The 24,737-nt window shown below is 42.0% G+C and overlaps 3 protein-coding genes across 9 annotated transcripts; all 3 read right to left on the minus strand.

The window, feature by feature from the left end:
- Positions 1-75: 75 nt before the first annotated feature.
- On the minus strand, positions 76-4,975 carry LOC115752761 (RNA pseudouridine synthase 3, mitochondrial). 3 transcript variants are annotated; one of them, XM_030691109.2, is made up of 9 exons: positions 4,538-4,975; positions 4,289-4,360; positions 3,923-4,081; positions 3,572-3,619; positions 3,392-3,472; positions 1,712-1,828; positions 1,481-1,582; positions 1,229-1,387; positions 76-841 (listed from the first exon to the last, which is right to left on the minus strand). In XM_030691109.2, exons 1-9 carry the CDS (start codon positions 4,802-4,804, stop codon positions 464-466), a joined length of 1,383 nt encoding a protein of 460 aa, XP_030546969.1. In that variant the 5' UTR covers positions 4,805-4,975; the 3' UTR covers positions 76-463. The 3 variants fall into 3 exon arrangements, with proteins under 3 accessions (XP_030546969.1, XP_048131140.1, XP_048131139.1); XM_048275183.1 differs by having other exon boundaries at positions 4,289-4,354; positions 4,475-4,975; XM_048275182.1 differs by having other exon boundaries at positions 4,475-4,972.
- A 480-nt stretch (positions 4,976-5,455) lies between these two features.
- Positions 5,456-15,180, minus strand: LOC115752674 (pumilio homolog 5). Of its 3 annotated transcripts, none has more exons than XM_048273863.1 (10): positions 15,064-15,180; positions 13,603-14,419; positions 11,256-12,631; positions 11,025-11,166; positions 10,817-10,924; positions 10,068-10,280; positions 9,867-9,977; positions 8,062-8,256; positions 6,812-6,983; positions 5,456-5,890 (listed from the first exon to the last, which is right to left on the minus strand). In XM_048273863.1, exons 2-10 carry the CDS (start codon positions 14,245-14,247, stop codon positions 5,859-5,861), a joined length of 2,994 nt encoding a protein of 997 aa, XP_048129820.1. In that variant the 5' UTR covers positions 14,248-14,419; positions 15,064-15,180; the 3' UTR covers positions 5,456-5,858. The 3 variants fall into 3 exon arrangements, with proteins under 3 accessions (XP_048129820.1, XP_048129822.1, XP_048129819.1); XM_048273865.1 differs by lacking the exon at positions 15,064-15,180 and adding an exon at positions 14,656-14,759 and having other exon boundaries at positions 11,256-12,439; XM_048273862.1 differs by lacking the exon at positions 15,064-15,180 and adding an exon at positions 14,656-14,759.
- Positions 15,181-19,841: 4,661 nt separating this feature from the next.
- On the minus strand, positions 19,842-23,575 carry LOC115752675. 3 transcript variants are annotated; one of them, XM_048275031.1, is made up of 6 exons: positions 23,511-23,575; positions 23,445-23,467; positions 22,137-22,397; positions 21,369-21,520; positions 20,895-21,043; positions 19,842-20,168 (listed from the first exon to the last, which is right to left on the minus strand). In XM_048275031.1, the coding sequence occupies exons 3-6, from the start codon at positions 22,388-22,390 to the stop codon at positions 20,001-20,003; spliced, it is 723 nt and encodes a 240-aa protein (XP_048130988.1). In that variant the 5' UTR covers positions 22,391-22,397; positions 23,445-23,467; positions 23,511-23,575; the 3' UTR covers positions 19,842-20,000. The 3 variants fall into 3 exon arrangements, with proteins under 3 accessions (XP_048130988.1, XP_030546824.2, XP_048130989.1); XM_030690964.2 differs by having other exon boundaries at positions 20,895-21,031; positions 23,445-23,573; XM_048275032.1 differs by lacking the exons at positions 23,445-23,467; positions 23,511-23,575 and adding an exon at positions 23,152-23,407.
- Between the last annotated feature and the right edge of the window lie 1,162 nt (positions 23,576-24,737).

Raw genomic sequence — 24,737 nt, forward strand, 5'->3', positions numbered from 1 at the left:
CTTTGTACATTTAAGACCGATGTGTCAATCTCGAATACTAAATAAAGAGAAAATGAGATATTGATAGCCCGATCATACGAGAACAAATTCCTATGTTGTCACGCTATATGAAGCTAGGGTTATTATATGTATGGTTTCACTTCATCGAGCTCGATCGTGAAGGATCGCCATCCATCAAGACTAGCATTTTTCCGTTCCTACATGCACATCATCAGTTTTTCGGGTTGCTGACAAGAGAAAGCGCACTCCTTTTCCTGCTTTTTGAAATGCCATGCAGTGCTCATCAAGCCCATTCTAAAATGACCAAAACTCGAAACGAACGGATACCGGCGATTCATGCATTTCTATTGCACCAAGCAGTCAGGAATGCCGGCTTATTTTACAGGTGGTGCTAGGAGAGCAGACAAAGCTTGCACCAAGCTTGCGTCGTGTCCATACGCCGGATCAGTATCCTAGCGCTTCCTCATACTAGATAAGAGGACATGAGGTTCCAACTGATTTTCATGTGCGAAGGCATTGGCGCCACGAATCGCAGCATATGGGACTTGGAGCTGAGCACAGGAAGGGGGGCGGCTTCTGACTTCTGATCCAGAAACTCCTGGCACTTGGCTATGTTGGGAAGTACGAGCTCTCTGCAGTGCAGATGCAGCAAGGGAACTTTCGACAGAACGCTTCCCTTCTGAACGTCCAGCCCTTCAGGCCTCCGCAACTTGTATGGTTTCCCAGTAGTAGGCTCGATATCGACTCTGGGCATTTGCTTCCATCTCTGGTGCACAAACCAACCATACTTGTAGTCACCCACTATCGGAGTGCCGAGTGCTTCAGCACAGTGAACGCGAACCTGCAAGGAAACATTTGGTACGATGTTACCAAGGTCAAGGTTATACTACTTTTCTAAAGTACAATCTCTCGCCTTTAACAGTTAATTAGGAAATAAGCTAATCTGTCCATGTATTTGTGCCTTTCAACTGGGAACAATAAATAGAACAGTCTACAAACAAGTGCAGTGAAGACACTGATTCTGTATTTTCCCACAAACGAGCATGTTCTTGGACAAGGCCAATATGGTCCAATAAAGCCTTGGACAAATGTTCTCCAATATCATTCGAAAAAGGCAACTTTATTTCCCAAATAAAGGGAAGTTCTGTCAGGTCAAACTAAAAAGGCAGACAGATATGCACAGTCGTGGAATCAAACGGAATCCTCCAAACGATGTCATTAGCTTTACCTGATGCTTGCGGCTCGTATGAGGACGCAATTCTATCCAAGAACATCCATTTACTGTAGGACCCAATACCCTGTATTCGGTCACAGCTTCTTGAAAAGCTTCTAAGCCTGAGTTACGAGCCAAAATAACTCTCTCGGTTTTGCCATCATCAAGAAGCACCTTAAGCTCAAAACAGATAAGATGTTTGCATCAGCACGCACCACCTAAAAAACTGCATATCCTAATGGAAAGATTTGATAGAGAGAGAGAGACCTTTGAAAGGGGAGCACAAATTAGACCTTCTTTTTCCTTAGGTGAGCCTATGACAAGCGCCCAATATCTTTGATAAGTTGCTTTACATGCATCATTCCAAGCCTAGAAGACCTCGTAGAATCAGATGTTAACAGAAAATATGATATGGGTATAATCTGTTCCATGGAAGATCCACCATTTACCCAACCACCTCAAACTTCTCTTGCATAAAGTAACACCACAAGCCTTTACCTTAGAAGAGGAATCTGTTTTGTTTATGTCGCTAAACAGCCATTGAAGATGAGCCACACTTTCCTTTGTTCTTCCCATCAAGAGAAGGCCACTGCTCTCTCTGTCAAGGCGATGCACCTGATGATGATTTTTTCACATGAGAACAAAAAAAGATCAGCCCCTGAGGGAAGTAAGATGGACATCCTCTATTGCCACGTGCACTGCATTCAAAATCTCATTCAATAACCACCACTTCTAACTGCAAAATCAAGTCTCTCAAGAAGGATGAGTTGCTTAATGTGTAACAGCAGGTAACTTCCTCGAGTAACATAATATATACTCCTGAAATTCAAGACAATGGAATAGCAGTGACATACTTGACTAAAGGGCCCATGTCCACAGGTGCACATAAAGGCCCCATTTGAAATGTCAAAAATTTCAATTTTCTGTTTTCATTTAAAAATTCTCACTGAAAAACTGTGGTATGAATTATTCTCAAAGACTTTAGCCTTAGAAATGATAACAACTGAAAACAGACAGGAAGGAACATCAACTATTGACATATTTCCTCGAATGCCAATTCATTTCTTCTCAAATCATTGCGGTCCACCTACAACTCTTCATCTTCATTGTTGAACTGAACTAGGTTGAAGAAGAATTTTGCCAACTCTGTTTTTCTCACTCAAAAGCAAGGGGCAAGCATAAATTAAGGCAAAGGACAGACAAATCGTTGAGAAGATAAAGACGAGAGGAAGGATTGTCAGTAAATTGAAGCGATACTGAAGCTTCAAGCTTCTAATGGTCTCTACTCTGGTGTAATGGAGCAGTGTTTTTGAAGATTCAAGGACGCTTCCTCTTATTCTCTTAAAACATTGAATACAAGGGGAGACCAACTCTATACATGGAGAAATAATTCATTTAATGTATTTTCAGGACAAAATTGGCATATCATTAGTTTCGGTCAGGTTATTCAACTGAGGCTTATAAAATTTTTAGCATAGTGAAGGAAGTTCTATTCAATAATTATGTTCTGCTTAAGATGATTGTTTATTGCCAACTCAGTATGATCTGTATAAAGATTAGATATGATGTAACTAGTTACTTTTATATGAAGGATTACTAAGAACTGAACATATTTTCAGCATTTTCATTTTTACTAAACATTCTCAATGTTAGGTACCAAACACAATTTCAAGTAAAAAGAAAAATGAAAATGAAACACAATTCCAAGAAAAACAGAAATATTTGGCTCTGAGGCTTTCAGGGACAGTAAAAAAAAGTCAATTATACATCTTTGATGGGGTGTCTAACCTAAGTTTTGAGATGTAAAGGTGTAGTAACCTGTCAGCTTTTGGAGTTTTGAATGTTTCCAATTTCAACTTATCAAAGGAGGGAAAGAAAAGCCCGTTGGCCAAAATGTACTTCAGAGTCAAGGCGTGAAAGAAAATCCCGTTGGCCAAAATGTACTTCAGAGTCCAGGCATGAAAGAGAGGGACAATTTGGAGTTTTGAATGCATCCAATTTCAACTTATCAAAGGAGGGAAAGAACAGCCTGCTGGCCACGTCAGAGTCCAGGCGTGAAAAACATATGAATGAAAGAGAGGGGCGAACTGAGAAGTACCATGCAGAAGATGCTTATACAACTTGGCATAAACAAGCATACACGCCTCAAAGATCGAAAACAACTGAAAAGTTAGTTACCAATTTAGGACCCTCGTCATAGTCATAAGACAAAGCTGCCGCTGCCAAAGCATCCATACTGTTATGAACTGGCAAATTCCCCTATAAACAAAGAAATCAGGGAGATAAAATATTGTGCTAAACATGACAAAAAGTATGAGAGACAAAGAAAAGAATAACAACAACAGACGAGGTTCTTACCTTGACTGGCAATTTTGGGGGCTTATTAAGCACAATAACCGCAGAGTCCTGAAAATTAGCAGCTACCAAGTGAAAATTGCAAGAAACTTCGTGAAGACAACAACAACAAAAGAAACTAGAACATCCCCGGGCCTAATTCACAATTAGAAATGCAGTAAACCGCAAAACAAACTTTCTATTAGACCAACCAGAAGCAGTTAACAGCAGATGTCTGAATGCTGTCTGTTGGGGATCAAAAGCTAGGTTGTAATATGACAGACTTTTTTATCGGATGTCTCCGAAGAGACTAATATGACAGACTTCCCCAGCAGAGATCTGGCACTACAAAAAGGGATGATTTCAAAGACTTGCCTTGTACATGACCAGCCTCTGCAAGTACTCTATCTCATCAGCATTGGGATAGAGAGTCCCACTAGGTATAGTGTCGAACCGCTTGGAGATCCTTGATTCGGCGACTGATACCGGTATATACAATCTGTCCCCTGCTTCCATCACTTCATTTGGCTTGATCTGCAAGTCAGCTGTATGATTGTAGTAGATAAAACTTTAAAATTCACATAAAAACTGTCGAGGCCACACAGATAACATACACAGGATAAAACCCCACAGAACGTATACACGAGAAATTTGACTTCACAAAGAAGACTCTAGAACAAGAAAAAAACGTATCCTAAATGAGTTAGATGCTACAATAGAGGAGTTAAATTGTGAAAATACCTTTCTCAAAGATTTTCTTTGTCCTTGCTGTCCCAGGCAAGAGTCATCCGAGTTGGCGCATTCCATCTGAACCTGAAAAAGGAAAAAGAAGCGAACTTTATTCATGGAAAACAGAAAAACAAAAAGAATGAGAGAAATCATCAGATATGAAAAAATGGGAACTTCGAAAGAGGGGAGAGTACAGACAAGGCCCTTGTTGAAATGAGATTGAACGACGGAGTTGTGAGCGCCATGGAAGTAATTCTTGACCCAGCTGATTGCAGTCACTCGGGATGAAGAAGAAGAAGAAGCGGCTTCATTGAAAGAAAACGCAGGCAGAGGGTGAGAAGGGAAAGGGGGAAGCGACAGCAGCTGACGTGGCTTCGGGCCCTCCTGCGGCCCGCCATCACCCACGCTCGCTATGTGGTTCTTCAACCTTACCACCGTCGCCTGCGGCGGCGACACCCTCGAGTAGCGCCGCCTCGCCATCCCCACACACGCCGCCGCTCGCCTTCGCGGCGAGGAGTGGTTCCACATCGAGGGCACGCTACTTGCAGGAAATGAGGGCCCTGCAGCGTGACCACAAGCGTCGATGCCGGAGTATTTTGGGAGTGCGACTGCGAGGAGACATTCAAGCCGGCGTCGAGACTTACATTCGCACGAGCGAAAGTGAAGAAGGGGTGGATGCCTTATGCCTCTTTGAAAAATGTCGTGCTGCTTCTGCCACGTTCGCATCTCGTCGGAACAGACGCCGAGGGGAGTCCGACCAAATTTCTCCAGCACCCACTTGATCCGACAAGTCGAACTTCGCGGCGTTACGACAAGAGTGTATATTCCTAGAGAAATTATGCAGATTGACTTAGATCTCTTTTTTTTTAAACGTAAATTAATCGAAACTGATACTACTCTCCTGATGATAGCCACAGGAAACTAAACTAATTATTTTCTGCGCCCTTAATGAGAAATCGAATGCCAGAATTAAATTATGAGTAACGATAATACGCAGCCCATAAGACTTTGGAACGAGGAAAAATTGATCCAATATTCCGGGTTCATCAAGCAACGCAGAGCTTGTCCTTGATCGGAAAAGTTTCAGCCCGCGACCTGTGGACATCGAGCAGAACAATGCACCGACGAAAGTAGTCGAATCAAACTGTTTCGGGAAGAGAGGATGGAAGAAGCAAAGACCATTAAACTCGGCACTATACCAGAAGCACAATCGTCATACATGCCAATATATACACCTGAAGTGAAATTCTTCACAGTTACCTAATCCCAAGTAATAACATTATTCGTAATCCTAATTACATCACACCATGATTTGACCTATGTACATATACACATAAATACAGGTTAGTCCTACAATCCATAACAATCGAAAGCACCCTAAAGCCCGGAACTTTGCTTTTCCTTGCTAAATTGTTCCTCGGTCGTCTTGTGGGCTTGTACGTCAATAAGTTCATTGGCCGGAACATCTAGCAAAGAATGCACCTGCGATCCACCTCCACAGTTTCAAAGTCTGACCCGCATTCAGATATCTTCCCGCAAAGGGTACAGAACCCTAGAGCGTAACAAAGTTTTGGCCACTTCTTCAGGAACTGCTTGGCTCCAAGGCTTGGCCATCTGCAAGGTTGATAATCCACATTACACTATTGCATGCGAAAGCCCAAAGACAGATAAGGCCATCTAACCGTGTCCCCTTCTAACAGGAATTTCCTAGGATGTCGGTTTATCCAATGCCTACACAGAAAGAGAGTTCTGACCATGTGATATGCCAATATGGCAACATCAGATTCCACATGGTCAACCAACCGTTCGACAGCTCAGATTTCCATTTATGTACTGCACACTCCAGGAAAGAGCTAACAAAGGGAAAGATTCATTTTCCCAACGCAGAATCACAGCTGCAGAGTACTACAGACTAACGGTTGAACTTGAACAGACTAAATATTGTTGACCATCAATCCCTTCCTCCGAGTATTACTTTCTAATGAACAATATCTTATCATTTCAGTAAAGAAAATATATTCAACGGCATTTTCTTTATTGGCATGAGGCTGGAACAAAGAGCGAATTCTGGAAGAGGGGAGGTTGCATCTAGCAAACAACATTTAAAGAGAAATTTTTCTTGCAGGGGAATGACAATGCTATCATAGAAATAAAGAGCAAGACTGGTAAAGATAACATAAGCAAGAGTGCTTCTACAATGAGGGACAGTGGCCAACGGATGGCTCCATCCCCACCCTTAGCCTCTCTGCTTGGGATCAGTTCAAAACTCTCCGTCCCTCATCCTACTTGCTCAGTTCACCTTAAAAAATAAGGGAGCAAAACTGCCACTGGAGAGGGCAACTGCCCCCAATGCAAATCAAACATCATAAGGTCGCGTGGTAAAGAAACCCACAGCTTATGATTCATATTAAGGAGCAGATCGCCAACGTTTCATAGACCCCATTACTTATAAGAACAATACTTGTCAAGGTGACATATGCACAAATTGGCCAATTGCCAGACAAATAGGAACATCAAAAACAAAAATTACCGTACCTTCAACTGATAGCTGCTCAAATCGAGCAACTATGTGCTTCCCATAAGTATATTTCTTCAAGGCGTGAAGATGAACCTTTATCCGACTAAGTAGAACTTCCCGATGCTTATCATTGCTAACTTCAAGAATCTTCTGAACCACATAATTTGCATACTGGTCCTTCATCATTGCCTGAACATAAGTTACATGTCAAGGACTTAGAGAAGATCGTATGCTTTTGTGAAATTTTGTGAGAACTGTTTAAGGTATTAGACGAAAGCGTAGCTCAATATGAAAATAATTTTCTACACTCCCCTTCAGGACTGGAATTTGATCTAAGAGTAAAGCATAAAAAATTAATCAGGGGCCAAAATAGCCACATGGAAATATTTGAACAAAGGACCTAGTCTGACACAGTAGGAAATTTTGTGGTATCACATCCATATGTTCTAAAAGCTCAAGCTGTTACTTTAACAGCTTCACAATTGTAATACTGGCATCGACTTTCTGCAAATCTTGTGAAGTACAACAAATCTCACCCTAGTTGTCAAATATTTTCACATGCATATTAAGGAAAAATAACGGTTACAATAATGAAACAATAGGTTTCAGAGATATCGATTGCAACGGAAATAAAAAGCACAAGGTATACTTCGACGACACTGCTTGTACTTCTGTGAAATTGGATTGTCAAAAATAAATAAATAAATAAATAAAAATAAAAATTGATGGTCAGCCCCCATTTTAAGATGTCTTTTGTCCTGTCATAGGTAGAGGGTTGGCCCCTATTGATTTAGGAACTCCAAGAAGGGGATGAACCATGTTGAGGGAGTCAACCCTGAAGACCCTAATCCAGTAAGACCTAGAATTGGCACCTTCAAGTAAGATGAGCTGATTCTTTTGATTCGGCTGACCCGTTTTGCTAAGGACTCGATTAGGGAGTAACCCTCTTGAAAAATGGTCTATCCCCTGCCTTTGACTGGACATGACCAGAAGACTACTACTATTACTTGAAGTCTACCACAGTACATAGAGCATACACCCCAATAAAAATAAAAGAAAGAAGTTGCGCTCCCGAACAGTTTCAGAAATGGAGAATGAATTAGGATTGAAGGATGCAAAGTTGAAATGGGTTTAGTGCTGCCATTGCAAATATAAGATATTTCCAATGAAGTGCCATTGCAAATGTAAATTTGCTTTAATGAAGTGCCTCTGCAAATATAAGATGAGTTCTCGTTGCATTTTAACAAAAATACCAAAGTTTACATACCAGCAGGTTGTCATTTTCCTCAGATTGTCCAATGATTTCCTCAACTAACAGTTCCCTTTCAGCAGCATCGCCGTGTTCTAAGCACTTCTCAACCACATTGGAAGCATATTTGTGCTGACTCAGTGGGACAATGTTTCCAGTCAATTTGCTGATAATTTGGCTTCTCTCTTGGGGTTTCCCCCTCTCCAAAACATGCTGTAAACAGTATAAGTAACCATAAAGATTGACATGTTGAACAGAGAAAAGAAGAAACATGAAGCCTAAACTCCTATAAGGAAAAAGAAATGAGCAATTTCAATTTCAGGTTAAAAAAAACCATGGATAGGCAATGAAATCTGCAGCGACTTCAAGCTCGCAGAAAAAGAATCATGCAATTAAAACTAACCACTAAGAGAGAAACAGTAAAAATTTCTCTGGCTAAAAAGTGAACTATCTTAACTCGTAGCCAAAATTATAACTTCGGTGCTAGTCAGAACATGGAAAAGGAGACCACAGGAGAACCAACAAAGCTGATTGCTAATCAATTCCAAATGAGGAGCAAAAGAAAAGGACTCGCTTCAGGGTCTGTTATAAACTAAATTTGAACAGGAAAATGGTGAACAGCAACTATCGACGCTGCAATACATATAAACAATAACAAAACTTGTTTGGAAAGTGAACCTAAAGCTTTTCTTTGAGAAGTAAGAACGTATCACGTTGAGAGTACATCCCTTGCCCCGTAGATGAGTCACCAAAATAGGGAAGTCAAGCACCATACTTGTTCAAGTGCTGAGAAACATTCAATCCTATCAATCAAATGGAACCACCCCAACAGCACGGGAGAATAAAGAGCAAAAGCTGCAATTGATGTAACAGCCAACATCTACCGCCAAAAAAATTACATGTCCAGAGACTCAGAAAACAAGATGTCATCAGTACCAAGTACCCAGACATAAGACCTCGGCAAATATTTAACATACTTCCACTAGAGATGCCATCCTCTCCCCATCAACTAATGCTTCGGACAAGCTGCCTCAACACGGCGAAAGAGTAGAGACGCCGACTCTGGAGCTCAAAACTTCTCTAGACTAAATTACTCTGCAACTTCACTCTGCTCCGTAAAACAAACATAACCCAACAATGCCCAAATATGCAATTTAAGAATTATACTACATACCATGGCTAAACCTGGGCCCTCTCACCCACCTGACTAGGAAATAAAAATATTTCCACTGCTCTCTCCCCATGTATTGCTGTCAACTTTTCTATGATCTTTCTACAAAGAACACAATGACCGCCAAGTCTCCAATGGTGGAAATTAAAAAAATAAAAAATAAAAAGATATGAAACCTGAATAAGACCCAATGACCACTGTCCAGTAGCAGAGATGGAAATGGAAACCACTAGACCCACCAGCCACTAGAATTATTCTGACAACAAATCCTATCTTTATCCTTTGCAACTAATGGTAAGAGGCTGAGGATGTGTCCTTAGATTGAGTGATTAATCCATCATCCACCTTGTTATGTTTGTTAGAGAAGGATATTAAAGCTTTTATTCTGTAATTGGACTTATATCCTATTAGTTTCCTGATTAGTAGTACAGTGAAGTGAAAAACCCCTATATCTTATTGAAATATAGCTTGTGCCCAGCGAAACAGATATATCAGTCAGCACTCTTACAGACAACATCCATATGAATGTTTCTGCATAATCAAAAGCAGAGTTAATTCATGAATCATAAGAGATTGAATGAAGGGATTGCAAGTAAACTTTAAAAAAAAAAAAAAAAAATCAAGAGACAAGCACTTTAAAGCAAATACAGACCTGGGTAACATAATTGCCATACTGGTCTTGAGCAAGTAGATAAGCCGAATCCAATATCTCATCCACTATACACTGGCTTTGCCCTTCGTCACAGCAATGCTCCAAAACTCTCTATTGAAAAACCAAACAGCTAATGTTTTTGGTCAAATAAATTTTGATTAATACCATCAGCAATATCAAGGCATAGGAACAAAAACCCACCTGGATAACACGACAGCCATAGGGATGAGTTGAAAGAGTGGCCACTTGACCACGAAATGCTGATATGATGAACCCAATTCTTTCAGTTGGCACACGTTCGATACACTTCTGTATTACATGGTTTCCATTTTGGTCTCGTACACATCTCATAACCTGTCCATCTAGCTCTTCAACGAGTATCGTTTTTTGGTCAAGCTCAATAACCTCGAGTGCCTAAAAAGAACCACTATAAATAAGCATTGCAGTCCACAACATAAAACAAGCACATGAATTCAATCCTCAATGGAGCATGACAAGTTCAGTAAAGCAAAGCGCAAATCACTAGCAGGTCAAAACAGGAGGATTTTGATCAGCTTCATCAATATTTCACGGCTCTTAGGGTAGCAAACTGTACGTCAACCTTTTAATTGTAACTATATGCAATCTCAAGTGCTTTTCTCACGCTTCATTGTTTCTGCGCATGATCTAGTGGCCAAAAATGAAAAGTGTTAGGCCACCAGGGAGAGGCCAGAATCTAAGACTTCTTTCCTTAGGTTATACATGTTAAGGGGTTCATGTACTGCCCCAATTTTAAAAACATATGAAGATCCATTCATGTCCTTGTTTTAACCCCACTTAGGATTCAACGTTTCCCATGCTTTTGGAGTCCAGCATAACCTTGAGGTCAACCCTAGAACAGTTCCTTAAACCACAAAATAGAACACTAAGGTAACTAGATAGAAATTTCAGTTTCAAGTGGACAAGCAAACCTTCTGAATCACGCGGCATCCATACATTTGTAAACTTAATTGCAACATCTGTCCAGTGAGTTGATCTGCAAGCTCTTTCCTCTGCTCGGGTCTACCATGTTCAAAGAACTGAGACAGGCACCATAATAACATACTCAGGACAACACTTACATAAACACAATTGCAGGAGTCTCTTTGCAGGCTAACACATGCTGTCGAAAACACACACCTTTTGTATAACATAGTTCCCAAACACATCAGTCATTAATTTCGAAGCATGAGGAAGAACTTCACTGAAAACAGCTGCCTTATCTTCAAAACTGCAATTTTCTAGTTTCTGCTGAATGAACCGACTCCCATGTTGATCCACACTGAAACAAAAAGTACAAGAAGCATTGGTTCTGTGTAGAAAGTCACATAATATAGATGCATAAGAAAGCAAACTGGATAAGAGCACTGCCTGAATTCAACTATTCGTCCCACAATATCGGAAAGCTCAAATTTCCTGGCATTGCTGGATTTTAGTTCTTCCAGAAATGTATTTCTTTTAGCATCATCAAAGCCATTTACTCCTCTCTGACCTTGCCATCCAGAATATATCCCTCCATTTCTACTGGAACCCTGAGAAAATCTTACATCATTTCGCCGACCCAGGTGGCTCATTCCACCAATTGGAGATGATGGCAAGATTGGACTTGCAAGAGGTGAGCCTGGAAACTGTGATATTGCAACAACACCTCTGGGGCTTCCATAGAAATTGCTGCTTCTAGGACTTGGAATGTTCAAACTCCCATTAGGTTGAAACTCTAGCTTCTGATCTGCTAAATGCGATGTAAAGGCTACATCATTTTGAGATGCAAATGAATCCATAGAACCCCCAACACCACCTCTAGAAAAATGACCAAAGTGAGATGGAGCACCGTAAGCATCTTCAAGCGGATGATGAAAATAAGACATTGGGAGAGGATCCGCAAAGGGTGGTTGAAATGTCAAACCATACTGTCCATACATCTTGTTCATATGAGGTGCATCACCTACATTTGAGATTCCTTGTCCTGTGGACACCCCACTTCCTCGACCATTTAAGGCTGGAGCCGACAAGGAAAAGCCACTATGCGGAGAGTATGCAGCCATATATGGAGGAAGAACTGCAGAACCCAGGGCATAGCCACCCATATTATACTGTGGAGCAAACATACCTGGCATCTGAAGATTAGGATAAAACGTATTGGAATTGATATATGATGCCGCTGTATATAATGGAGGTGTGAGCCCAGGTGAGTGCATCGTTGATTGTCCCTCAACATGAGTGGACCTAGGGTGCCCAAAAGCATATCTCTCCATTCGGGCCGGTGGATGTTGATAACTCCCCTGTCCATGAACAACTGGACCTCGATGCTGAGTGCCATTTAGTATGGATGCAGGCTGCAAAGGAGTGCTCCTCCTATAGGCATGTTCTTCTGCATTCTTAAGATTACTCTCATCTGTTCCAGAAATATCCAACCCCCTAATGGATGCCTCATTTCCTACATTAATTTCTTTCATGGTTCCATCTTCATGTATGGTCGAAAATTTCTCTCCAACATTTGGTGAACTTGCAAAAGGAGTATGTAATGTCTCACCATTGGATATCAACTCAATCTCCTGTGGATTCAGGTTAGAAGACTCAGCATTTACATCAATGGAGCCCGAATTCGATTTTGATACTTCAGTAATATTAAAAGAAGAAACATCCAGTGCAATTCCATGGACATCACGATCTATTGATTGCTCGTTCACATGGCTCAACGAACGAGTCTGATTATACACAGGAGAAGGCGTACGAGGGAAATCTTCCTACATATTAGCAAAAGGAATGTAGAGTTAAGAGTAGGGCCCAAGAGAATTACATTCAATTCAATTCAGGAGACTAGGAAGGCTTCTAAAGAAGTGACTGCTAGCAAGCAGTAGCAACTTCAGGAGAGTGGTTTAGCCAAATGTAAAAGCAAAAACAAGATGAAGCTTGAGCAAGAAACTGATTTTGAAGATGAAGCCTAGAAATGCTTTTGCAGCTGCAGTCGTTCTAGCCTTTTCATATCCTTTTAGTAGTTCCAACTAATATATTTAAAATATTTGTTTTAACTTCACCTGATACTTAAAACAATTTCAACAGAGGAAAGTTAAGTTGCTCTTCAATTACATATAACGCATTGATTTTACTAATCACCGCTTAACATTAGAATACCACTTGACAACACCTAATTTGTATCAACATCTACAGCAACAAAAAGTACCAAAATTGATAACAAGAAGAGCTAAGGGGGCCCTGAGTGACTAAAAGGATGGTCAGGAACCTATTAGTATTAGAAGGCTCTCAATGGTACTACTTGGATGCTCAATTCTTGGTTGAGCTAGAATATACCCATTAAAGTGCGAAGGCTCTCAATGGTACTACTTGGACGCTCAATCCTTGGTTGAGCTAGAATATACCCATTAAAGTGCACTTACTTGGACTAGACAGTTGAAAGATCTTTTTCTATATAGGAAGGTATCATGAAGAAAAATGTCCCTCCACAGAAGATAAGCAAGCAACTGACTAAAAAGGACATCCCAAGCATCAGCTTTTCAGTTCCCTTCACTTTAACATTGTACTATAGAGTAAAGAGAATTCAAAAAATAATAACCATAACAATAAAGGCTTCCTTCCACTGCTAGCTAGACTAATCAAAAGATACAGACGATATAAACTGAGAGATTCCCAAAATTTGGCTGCTATATATATGGCTCATCAATCGATAAATGATGCAATGCAAAGCAGTAATAATTACCTGTATCAAATCAACCAGACTCTTGTGACGACCTGATGAAGAAACCACATTCTGTATGGGCATATGAATTCTACTTTCTACCCCAAATTCAATATTTTGTGAGAGTGACTTTTCATCTTCAGGCTCCTCATTATGAGTAAACAGGGAACCTCTAGACAGATGCAAAGATCCATTGCCACTGTCATCCAAGGAAGTTAATCTCCAACTATTTCCAAGGCCACCAATATGGCTTACCAGGCGTCGGTTTTCCCTTGAAATGAGAGGTGGAGGGAGCCTAGGGTTAAGATTAACATGAGAGCAATAGTAAGCAACATATGCTGGGTCAGAGCGTAATTTTTCCTCAATCTCAGAATCTTCAATAGCGCTGCCAAGATTGGCCAAAGTCTCATCCATATTCACATTATTTCGCGCCAAAAGGTTAGCAATAGCTGCAAATGAACCCTCCATACTAGGTGGTGCACTACCACTTCGATTAGGCATAGTTCCCATCTCACTTCCCTGTACTCTATGCCCACGTAAAATAGAACCTAATTCCTCCGCTGCCGTGGTCTTCAGTGGAGGTCTGAAAGTCGTATGATCCCTAGAAGAAGGGCACTTTCTAGCCCCACCATTTTCCACCATCCTCATAGGGATTTCAGTAGCCATTCTTTATGGAAAGGAATTACAATGACTTTCACATTCTCAAGATTACATCTAAGCAAGCCACTGTAGTGCCAAATTCGGGTTCTATTGTCTAATGTGACAAACCAAAGCAGTACAGCAATCAGACAATCTCAACACTCACAGCATCAAGATGTTGGCTACCGCCTGTTCCAACCTAATATCAAGAAAGAACTCTGTTAGTTGAATCACGATAATAGTATCACGGCGTCGACAATTAGGCTAAAACCGGCGACCTGCTTAACCATCAGAATTCCCATCCAAAAAAAAAAAAAAAGTGAATTTTGTATAAACAGCATTTCTGATCGCATATAACAAGGTCGACTTCTCTTTCGCAGAATGGGGTCAAGTAATTGGGCATAATAGAACCATGCTCTTGACAGTCTCCCGCACAGAAATTAGAAATCGAGACTTTGAACACGCACTGAGCTACAGTTGATCCATAAAATCAGCTTTACTCCTTGGCCTTTGGAAGTTGAAACCCAACAAGACAGATGAGCATACAGGAACCAGCAGAAAGACATGGCGCTCCCAACAGAAAACTCACTGTAACCTATCCAGAATCAAGATTCTCAAGACATGACGAAATGATCACCTAGAAATGTTCCCCCCGAACCAAGCTCCAAAGGGGCTACTACTTCTCGCAAGATTAACCGAACCCCAAACCATCTTAGCAGAACCGAAGGCGATCGCGACTAGACCAAAGGCCCCACTGACCTAAACCGCGCAAACCGCCGCCGACCCAAAAAAAAGAAAAAAAGAGAAACCAACAAGCCAGCCAGGAATCGACAACAAAACAACCTGCCGAAAACAGAGTTGCGACAGAGGAGGTCGAGCCCCCGAGGTTTTTCACGCGAATAACGTAAACGTAAACGGAAACGGAAACCGCACCAAGGTCTGCTTCCATGGAACAAGAAGAGGAGGGATCAGAAATGGATGCTCGCTCGTACCTGCTGGCCAAAAAAAAACCCTAGAGCCGATGGAGGGGGGGTCCTTCTCTTACGGGGGGGGTGATCGCGAGGAGAACGAAGGCAACACTCATCAGTTAGAAGTTCCCCGAAGAGTCCTAGCAAAAACACTGTGCAGGAGAGAGAAGGCGAAGGAGGGGACTGTTATGTTGATGATGTTTTCTCTTTTCTTTTTTCTCGGGTTTGGAAAAAACAAATGTCGCTTCCAAAAACCAACGCACTGTACAACCCCCAGCCCCCCTCCTTCCCTCGAGGGGCCTCCCTTTTTGGGGGGGGAAATTGCAGGGGTGCCCCTCCCAAGTCTTCCTGCCAATTTTCTCTTTCGTCCCCTAAAAACCTGTGATTTCACTTCCAGCCCCTCGGGTGCGACATCAGCATATTCGAAAGATTTCGTATGTCGGGGCACAGTAAGACCGACAGATAACATGTGATGCGACGAATCTAATTTTGAGTCCGGCGCATGACTGATGGGCTCAAATGGCAACTCGCGATCCGTCCTTTTTTTGTCGAGCCTGGTCGCGATGTATTCTTAATCTTTACCGGGGACTAATGAATTTGTTCGACTCGGAGGAAAAGAGAAATCCTTGTGGAGCTAAAATCAAGCTGCGTTTGTCGGTGCGGCACTGCGGAGAGGCGGTAGTTGTGATTTTATCATATCTTATATTTGGTAGCTATCTAAAATAGGATAAAAAGGGTATAGGGGATATAGTCGGGATAAAAAAAAAATCCTAAAAAGTAGAGCATGATAGATCTGATTAGGATTTGTCAAGAGAGCGGATATAAAAAAAACCAGATTTTCCCACAATCACCACCTCTTCTCAGCACCGAGTGGCCTCTCTTGCTGCGGCGACCGTCAAGTGTGGTTGCCTCTTCGGCAACGCCAGGTTGGAGTCTCCATATAACTGGATATGTTCATGACATCGTTCTTTAATCGATTGTTTGGCGTGGTGTGAGATCACATCTATCGTTCTTTAATTATTTGAACCTTTTCAACATTCGAAAGGGATCTCGATATGTTATGAAGAACTCGAGATTAAACATCGATTTTCAAGGTAGCTCTCTTAGATGACTTGTATTAGTGCGTGTTCAATTTACTAAAAAAGGCTGAACAATTTCATTGTTTAGCACATGTTTACTTACTCAACAAAGCAACAAGCAAGTCTTACAAGTCATTTTCAAATTATTCGACTCCAAATCAAGAGCTAGTTCTATAGGGTCGGCTCGGGAAGTCGTGCCTAAATTCAAATGGCATAAACCTATACTTAACAATAACTCGCTCATCGGAATCTGCTCGACAATAACTCGCTCATCAAAACTCATCATTGGATAATCTCTAAAACATTATAATGTTTTAGCAAAACAGAGCCGGTCTCGGTCATGTTTTACCTCTTCTTATCCGATTTTTAATTTGCAATTCACCAACCATTAGACAAGATATGACAAAATCTTTGGATTTATTATCTTATCTTATCCAATCCAATTCTATCCCGACTAGAAATCCGAACAACCAAACGCAGCCTTATAACATATCTTTATCTGTTCCTTATTTCCCGCCGCTCATTGGAAATTTCGCATGTTTTCGTTCGTTTTGTGTCGTCGATGACTACACGTGTGAAGTTCGAAAAGCGCGACGTGAAGAGTGACATATCCATTTCTCCTGTAACGACGGAGCCATAGAGATCGTTTGGGCAGTAGATTCGGAAATCCCCCACGTTGAGAAAAAAGAATTGTAGAGCGCATTTACATTCCATGTTTTAGAGGACGAGACGGAGCAGTTTTTATAGTTGTAGGGGCCAAACTGCAATTTCCTCCTTTTTTTGGGGCGGAGTGTGTAATAAAGACGCCTCCGACGTACCCGAGAATGGATAAAACAAAATTCTATTACAAGCCAAAAAGAAAAAAGAAAAAAAAAAAAGGATCGAAAAAGACGGCGTTGCCATCGACCTTGCACTTTTGAGTTTTGGCCCATGCTAACAGCAGAGAGGCCTACGCTTGGATATTTCCGGTGGGGCTAATTCTGTAAATATGCCAAACTAGGTTGGGCGTATTTGGGAACGCGAAGAGAAACCCACCGTTGGGGTTTGGGACACGCGTCGCCTCCTGTTCCCTGGAGAAACAAGCGACGTGCTGACACGTGGCGTCCCACGTGGGGATGTGTTTCGGCCTTTTGCTCCGTGTGAGTTGGTGAAAATTCATTCGCATGAGAAAATTCAAAGAAAATGACACCCCCACAAAAAATAAAAATAAAATATATATATACAAATAAATAAATACTCACAGTTTCGACCGGTGAATAAATAAATACTCGCATGAATTCCGTGTCTCTTTAAGGTTGCCTGCCCCCACCGCAGGTCGTGCGTAAATTCATCGTATGATTGCCCAACCTCCAAATTGGCTATGCACATGTCCCTTTCCTTGGATTATTAAACGAAGTCTGAAGTAATTTCGTGCCAACACGCCGAGAAATTGATCACCCGATTCCATGAATAATCCGCGAAATCGAAAACCCATTTTCTTTTCCCCCAAGCATTCGCCACCGATCTTTCCCGAAGCTCGCGACGATGGCGTGTGAAAAAATTGGATACGGTGTTCACGACTTCAACCTGAATCGCACCAAAGCCGGTGTTAAGTTGATCACGCATTTCACGCTCGTGTTCACCCGGAAGCCATGCTGAGAAACTCCCGGCAGCCCCTTTTCTACATCCGATGGATGCTAATAATGGTAATGCAATCAGAAAGTGTTGTTTCTGGAAAAATAAAAAAATAAAGTGCAACATACGTATGCGCAACTAATGTTTGAGACGATTAGATCGAGTAATCTAGCATTTTAATCCGGTGCATGTCGATGTATTGAACTCTTAGTGAAAGCTTGTATTCGTCCTTACTTAAGTCATTCAAAACACGTATCTCGATGAAATGCAAATTGGGCAATATTCGACGGATTAATTGTTCAAAAAGTCCTAAATCTATCGGATGGCTTCTAATACACCCATAAACTTTTCAAATAGGCTAATCTAGTCCTCAAACTTTTCACAATTCGCCCATTTTATCATTCTAGCATATTTTGGCAAAAAATCGCCGACATTAGAGTTCAATCCATGCTCACTAGTCACTTGGGGCATTGCCTGCAGGGGAAGAAAATCTTTCTTTTTCTCTTTTTTCCTTTTTTCCCTTCGCCAGTTATTGGGACCCTCGCCTGTGGCTAACAAGTGGTGAAGGGAGATAAGGAAAAAGGAGAAAAAAAATTACAAAAATCGTCCATGTCAATGGCGGCCATATCACGCAGGATGATCGGCACTAATTGGATCGCCGCGTTGACAATTTTCGGTCAAAATTAATCGGAATGACTAAATTGACAAATCGTAAAAAATTTTAGGACAAGATTGGCCAATTTGAAAAGTATATGACTGAATTGGTTGTTGGATGATAAGTTTAGAATATTTTGGATAATTATCTCGACATTCAGTTGAAATAGCTTGTGAACCAAATCAATTGGTTTTTTTTTTATTCGACTCGTGTCGAGTAATCCATTGAGACTTTATATTACGCAATTGCCGCTAGGCGAGAGACCTAGTGCAATTCGCAGATGGGTTTGGTTGGGGACGAAGATAACTTCGAATCAAATTCCAAACAAATTATAAAAAAAGAAAGGAAACAAAAAAAAAAAGCAAAAGTATTGACTTATTGAGTAATTAAATTACCAGCCCAAACAAAGCATCAAATTAGTTTGATCATGGTTGCATGATAATAGGATTTAATTAAATCAAATTGGCGTAGGAAGCAATGAAGACGTACGTACCAATTAAGCTTAAAAGGAAACAGCTCCACCGCCATTGGGTCCCCAGCTTGCCTAAGTCAACTCTCCTCAGGTGCGGCTCATCGTCCTCTCTTCCTCAAAATCAACGGCTGATATTGAAGGAAGTAGCCGACATGTCGCCTTCAATACCGGACAAGCGAAGCCTCGGCAGAGCAATGTAGAATTGTAGGTAAATGATTTGATTTTATTGTTAGTTTCTACTTCCTTCGCTCGAACGAGCTAATGCAATATAAAAAGCCGAATTAACCACTCCGGTGCCTGAATTCGAATCATCGCATTTGCACATGGAGGTGGTCTCATCCTGACTACCCATCGAGCTCGAAGTCGGGTCGGGTCGGCCTGAAAGGTGAAATGGTCGAGTATAGGCGAGCAGTTCTCTTCTTGGACAACCAATCGCACAATTCGGCTCGCTCGCGTCTGAGAATCCGCTTTGGTAGAACATTTGACCTCTTAACCATGGACGGGTCTACAAATCCTTTACCAGAACCCCGCCAATAGACTTGGCACCCTCATCGATCATGCCTAGAACTTGTTCCTCGATGATCCGGGAACGAAGGGACAGGATAACTGCTGCACCAACGGACGAGCGATGACTAGCCGGGCGTCAACCGCCGTTTAGAATCTCATTGACATCCCTCATGAAAACGAAACAAAAAAAAAAGAGTCAAATCAACCTGCCACTTCCAGATTTCTGAACAAGCATTGAGGAAGGATTTAGGGCCGAATCTGACCAGAGCTCTCTCACCATCCAACTTTGGCTTCTATTAATGCACACACTTGTGCAGAGATGAGTATACCTCAAATCAATCTGCCACTTGCAGATTCTAAGAGCTCTTTCGTTTGGCTCCCAAAGAATATGTAATATGCTACAGTTACACATGCATAACTACACCTTAGATAGCAAGAACCGGTATGAGCCTTTAGCTCTGTACATCAAGTGTCAGTAAGTATGGCTAATAACCTAGCCAAGCTGATGGGATCGGTTGGAACCTATTCTTGGCGCACGACAATATGTCGTAGTAGTCCACGTGATTGAAGCAGTCGCGGAAATCGGTGAACAGCTTCTCGAACACTCTCCACTGGACCTTGACTGATCTCGAATAAGGGTATGGGAGAAATACCTGCGGCCAGCATTGGATGAGTTCAAGTGTGCACAAGGAAATCCACATGCCACATTTCATAAGCATTACCACGCCGTTCCTCGTCAGAAAGACCGCTTTGAGAATAATAAGATTCCCCAGTTTCGAGAGAAGTTGTGTTCACAACAGGAAGTAATTCACCATTATTCAATGTAAGATACTATGATCACAGTTCAGGTACTCATGAAGCACTTGGGAGTAGAAAATACCAAAATCTTCTTCGCTTTCAATGCATTGCCAGAATGGAATGCTACTACCAATTTCACTTTGAAGTAAATCACATTAGACACCATGTTACTCATCATCAATGTTACATAAAGCAGATCATTTCATACGACATGGCAAGAAGCCCTCAGGATATCGGCATGCTTCTTCAAGTGAAAGCAGTTCAGAGTCATGCATAATTGACAAGGGTTAAGCAACCAGAGAAAGCTATCACAGAGTCCGAAGATATCTTAACCTTGAATTATTTACCAATAGATGCCAATAAATATCAGTCAAAATATTTACGTACATGCCAACTGCAATCAAAACTTCCCTCCCATAAACTCTACACAGCCTCCGCAAATGCCATGGGCGACCTACCCTGCCCTATAACCCCTGACTCAACAAGAAAAGAGAAACATATGTATACATGCCCCATCGACATTTATGGAAAAGAGAACGCGCATTATGGGGCAAAAGAATAGTGATCCAGCAGTAACTCACATCAGCTTCTTGGGCGAGACGTTTTAGCAAGAGAAAGGTGTGCTCATTTTCCTCTAAATTGTCAAGAACAGCAATCCAAATCTGTGAAGCAAGCTCATTTGCCACGTCTCTTGACTTTCCACAAGCTATGAACTGATCTGCCAACAGGGCAACTTTCAAGGTTAGGAGCTTACCAGAAAGAATGAGATAGAAATATCACTTACAGCAACAGATGTGTCTCATGCACATGCCACTATCCTTTTTCTAGATAGGGCGCCAAACTTGGTATTCAGCACATAAGCCATGCTCTATTAGTCCCTTTTTTTATAGATAGTAAGTTTTCGTGTACCGTCAAACTTCGTAGAATACTAGCATCAAATATATTGTCAAAGATGATCGATGTAACTGGAAGGGCTCATCTTATGTAATCCAATAGCAAACCTGAACCACATTAGCCTAACCAGAAAGAGGACCTGGAGTAAAAAAATCCCATACCAATCATTGTTCCATGAAGAACACCGGAAGGAGGTGGCATTGTTGAAAGTTCAAGCTGCTCTTTCAAAAATAGATAAGCATGGCCCACTATTTCATCCATATCTCCATCAATAGAAAAAATCTGTTTACTAATATACAAAGCCGCAAATCTCCTGAGATCATTGGGCAGTATGTCAAAACATGACTATGCTGGCAAATTGAAATTTCTCTTCAAAAACAGCTAAACTAAGACGAACATTCAGGATTCACAAAATTTGCTAGAGGAGTCTGCTTTAACACCCCAATCATATCACACGGCTGGACAAGCTTACAGAGGTAGCCTATTTTCTCATCAGAGTGCATCTTGTAAAGTACAATGTGAACCATGAAATATAGCTAGCACACCAACTATGTAACTAAAAAGACATTTCATTGAAGTCAGAGGTGATGGGATGCATTAACTGAGAGGATAAGTGATATAAAGCTGTTTAAAAAGGTGCATACATATCCACAAGGAGACAGCCATAAGTGTGTGGCCAATAAAAGGGCGAGAGGTGCTACAAAGAATAGTCTATTTAATAATACTTTGAGTACGTGTTCGCGTAAAGTTAGACTCCTGCAAATTGTCATGCATGTTTCAACAAGAATTGCAAATGTCATGGAAATCACATATTCTGTTCTACTCCTCATTTGGGGTATTTGGACACACACACACACATATTGTCGTGTATGTGTGTGCACACGTGTGTATACTAGGAAATAACATCAAAACAGAGAATGAAACTTTACCGTCTGCTCAACCCTCGTGGGATTGGACCTGGCCACCGTTTTGCTTGGCTAGCCGAAGGATAGGACTTCACAAGAGCAGCTCGCCACAAGCATTCCCCGCGGAATAGGTTTGCCCAATGCTTTCTAACACAAGATATCTGTGCCCACTCTATGACAGGGACCCGGACGAAAATTTCTATCAAGAGATGGTCAGGAAGCTTCCCAATAAAGTTATCCCCTGAGACTAAAGCATCATCATCACTGCCATTTGTCATTGATATTCTGAAATAAGATTTGGAGGGACCAAAATCAGAAAAGTCCATAAGTGACTTCCTAGTACTATTCAGACAAATTGAACAAGAGAAAAAGATGACTGATCAGCAGGGAGTTTCGAGAAAAGTTATCAACAATGCTGGGACAAAGGATGGAAAAGATGATTTTCCACATGGGCTGTGTACGTGTCAATTTGTATTGATGAAAGGAAGGCTAAATAGGGATCAAATATGAAGAGAAGGAAATAATTCAAAGGATAGTCGCAGGGTCACTTTGTGAAGTTATTATCTAAGGCATCTAATCCAAGAGACTTACTTCAGCACCTAATGATCTGCTGAGGGATTGAGGAACAAACAAATGATGAGTGAACAGAGAGAGGATGAGCTGCCACAAAAGAAGAATCGTGTAAAGAGATGGGAATGGGCATCTGTTACTTGAAGAGATGGAGTTGATGGAGTCTGGGGAAAGAAATTCCAGCAAGAAATGCAATCCCACTAGCGCCAACAAAGGCATGCAATTCCAGGATAGTGGAATACACAGACAGCCCAACCATTTTGAAGGCAAGAGCAAGGAAAAAATTTGCAAAAGATGATCAAAGCAGTCTGATCCTCAGTAATTGATGGGGAAAAGAACCAGTCTGCCAATCCACTCCACTTTGCCATGCGGTACTATTAAGGAACAGGCCAACAGTTTCAGCTGACTCCAACAATACCGAAAACAAATGACAAACAAAAAAAAAATGGGGCACGGTCGAAAGATAAACCAAGCTTCGCGTCGCATGATCGTACGAGAAATGAACCAATCCCAAAGTCCACAAACATCGGTGTCTCCAATCCTGTCATCTAGAGATTGCTTCCGACGAAAAAGGAAAAGCAAAGGCAACGAAAGACATGAAAAAGGACCAGGGTCGAGCTCAATCGGGGCAAACTCTGCTTCCCACGAGACAATCAAGAACGAGAAGAAAATGCGACAGGCGATCCCCGAATTCATAACCGAGAACTCCCATGAAAAGAGCAGCACCGAAATGACTGCACTGCAAACGAAACGGTGACCCACCTGAAGAAGAGGAGGGAGAAGATGGAGACGTTGGCCCGCGAGCGCAAGGGAGCGTTGTCGTTGGTTTCAGCTCCGGGTCAAGCGCGGGGGGAGAGAAGGCCGACCGAGGGTCAATCTCCGCGGAGGTTACAGCTGTGGCTGGTCGGGCGCGTCGTGTCTCCCCGTACTTTAGCACGCGCGGAGTTGCGTAGGATGTTTTCATGGCTGGTCTGTGGGCCGAGGAATCTTTGCGATGTTCGCCTGGCTTTTGGCATCAAAAGGGGGGGGCCTACACTCTTATCTCTAGTCTCCTCTCCTCCACACATTTTTTTGCGCGATGGAAGAGATTAAATTTTGAAGCTCACAGCTCACTAACTGAATTAAAGACAATACAGCACTGAGGCGTAAAGTGCGTTCATCGGGGAACATTTTACTCGTACTAGGTAGAATGGATCGAGAATTTTGTACAGCCTAATGTCACGGACCGAAAGTTCCGTGACATAATGGATCGAGTTCCCTCGAATTCATGTGCCATTGCGAGTGGAGCGACGCCAATGAGCGATACAATTGATTCGTAAAAGTGGCGTTAAGGTGGTTTATGTTAAGAGTGATCGGTTCTCAAGTGGTCCGACTTTCACCTAAGAAATAGGAATTGGACCACCTGGCCTTAAAATTGGACCGACTGATTCGGTTATCGGGTGGTCCGATGAAATCGAGCGTTGCTCCTAAAAGTTGTCCCTGACGTTGCCACTACCTAGCTCCTAATGATTCCACCGATGCTTGGAGCCACATGCTCAGCGAACACCAAGATGAACGACGGCAACGAGCCGAGCTTCATAGATACGGTCCCGCTTCTGGATCTCCATCCACCATTTGATCCCACGCACCTTCACTTGGTCAGGTCTATCACCATCAACCCCGTGCTGAAGTAGCACAGCGTCCGACCAGCGAGACACGAGTACGACTAGGATCCCTCGGTGAAGTACTTGGTGAAGTTCGCGCGGTAGTACTTCGACTCGCCGATTGTCCTCAAGCCCAAGCTGGTTGGCCACAGCTTTGAAGATGTCTTCGACGACGACCAAATCGGAATTTAAGTAAATCACTATTGACGGAGGGCTTGAGCAGATCAACCAAGTAATTCCTCGTACAGTTGAGAGGCTGTTCGAGCGCTTGCATCGCTGAGGTTTGTCAAAAAAAAGTGAGCGAATGGGCGCGAGCATGACGTGTGTGGAGAACGATGGCGATTAGGCTTCTTTCATAGTGGGACATGGTTTTTTCAAAATTGTAAGAAAAAAAAAATCGGATTGACCCAAA

This window comes from Rhodamnia argentea, chromosome 2, assembly GCF_020921035.1.
Source record: "Rhodamnia argentea isolate NSW1041297 chromosome 2, ASM2092103v1, whole genome shotgun sequence".
Classification (NCBI taxonomy): domain Eukaryota; kingdom Viridiplantae; phylum Streptophyta; class Magnoliopsida; order Myrtales; family Myrtaceae; genus Rhodamnia; species Rhodamnia argentea.

Coding starts and splice junctions, on each gene's coding strand:
- LOC115752761 (XM_048275182.1), bottom strand. CDS start 4,804: ATGTGGAACCACTCCTCGCCGCGAAGGCGAGCGGCGGCGTGTGTGGGG. Junction 4,361..4,474: donor CTCATTTCAACAAGGGCCTT/GTCTGTACTCTC, acceptor TTCCTTTTTCAG/GTTCAGATGGAATGCGCCAA. Junction 3,620..3,922: donor AGAGGCTGGTCATGTACAAG/GCAAGTCTTTGA, acceptor GCTAATTTTCAG/GACTCTGCGGTTATTGTGCT.
- LOC115752674 (XM_048273863.1), bottom strand. CDS start 14,247: ATGGCTACTGAAATCCCTATGAGGATGGTGGAAAATGGTGGGGCTAGA. Junction 10,281..10,816: donor GATGCCGCGTGATTCAGAAG/GTTTGCTTGTCC, acceptor GGTTCTTTTTAG/GCACTCGAGGTTATTGAGCT. Junction 9,978..10,067: donor ATGGCTGTCGTGTTATCCAG/GTGGGTTTTTGT, acceptor GTTTTTCAATAG/AGAGTTTTGGAGCATTGCTG.
- LOC115752675 (XM_048275031.1), bottom strand. CDS start 22,390: ATGACAAATGGCAGTGATGATGATGCTTTAGTCTCAGGGGATAACTTT. Junction 21,044..21,368: donor TCTTCATGGAACAATGATTG/GTATGGGATTTT, acceptor CCTTGAAAGTTG/CCCTGTTGGCAGATCAGTTC. Junction 20,169..20,894: donor GTCTCGCCCAAGAAGCTGAT/GTGAGTTACTGC, acceptor TGCTGGCCGCAG/GTATTTCTCCCATACCCTTA.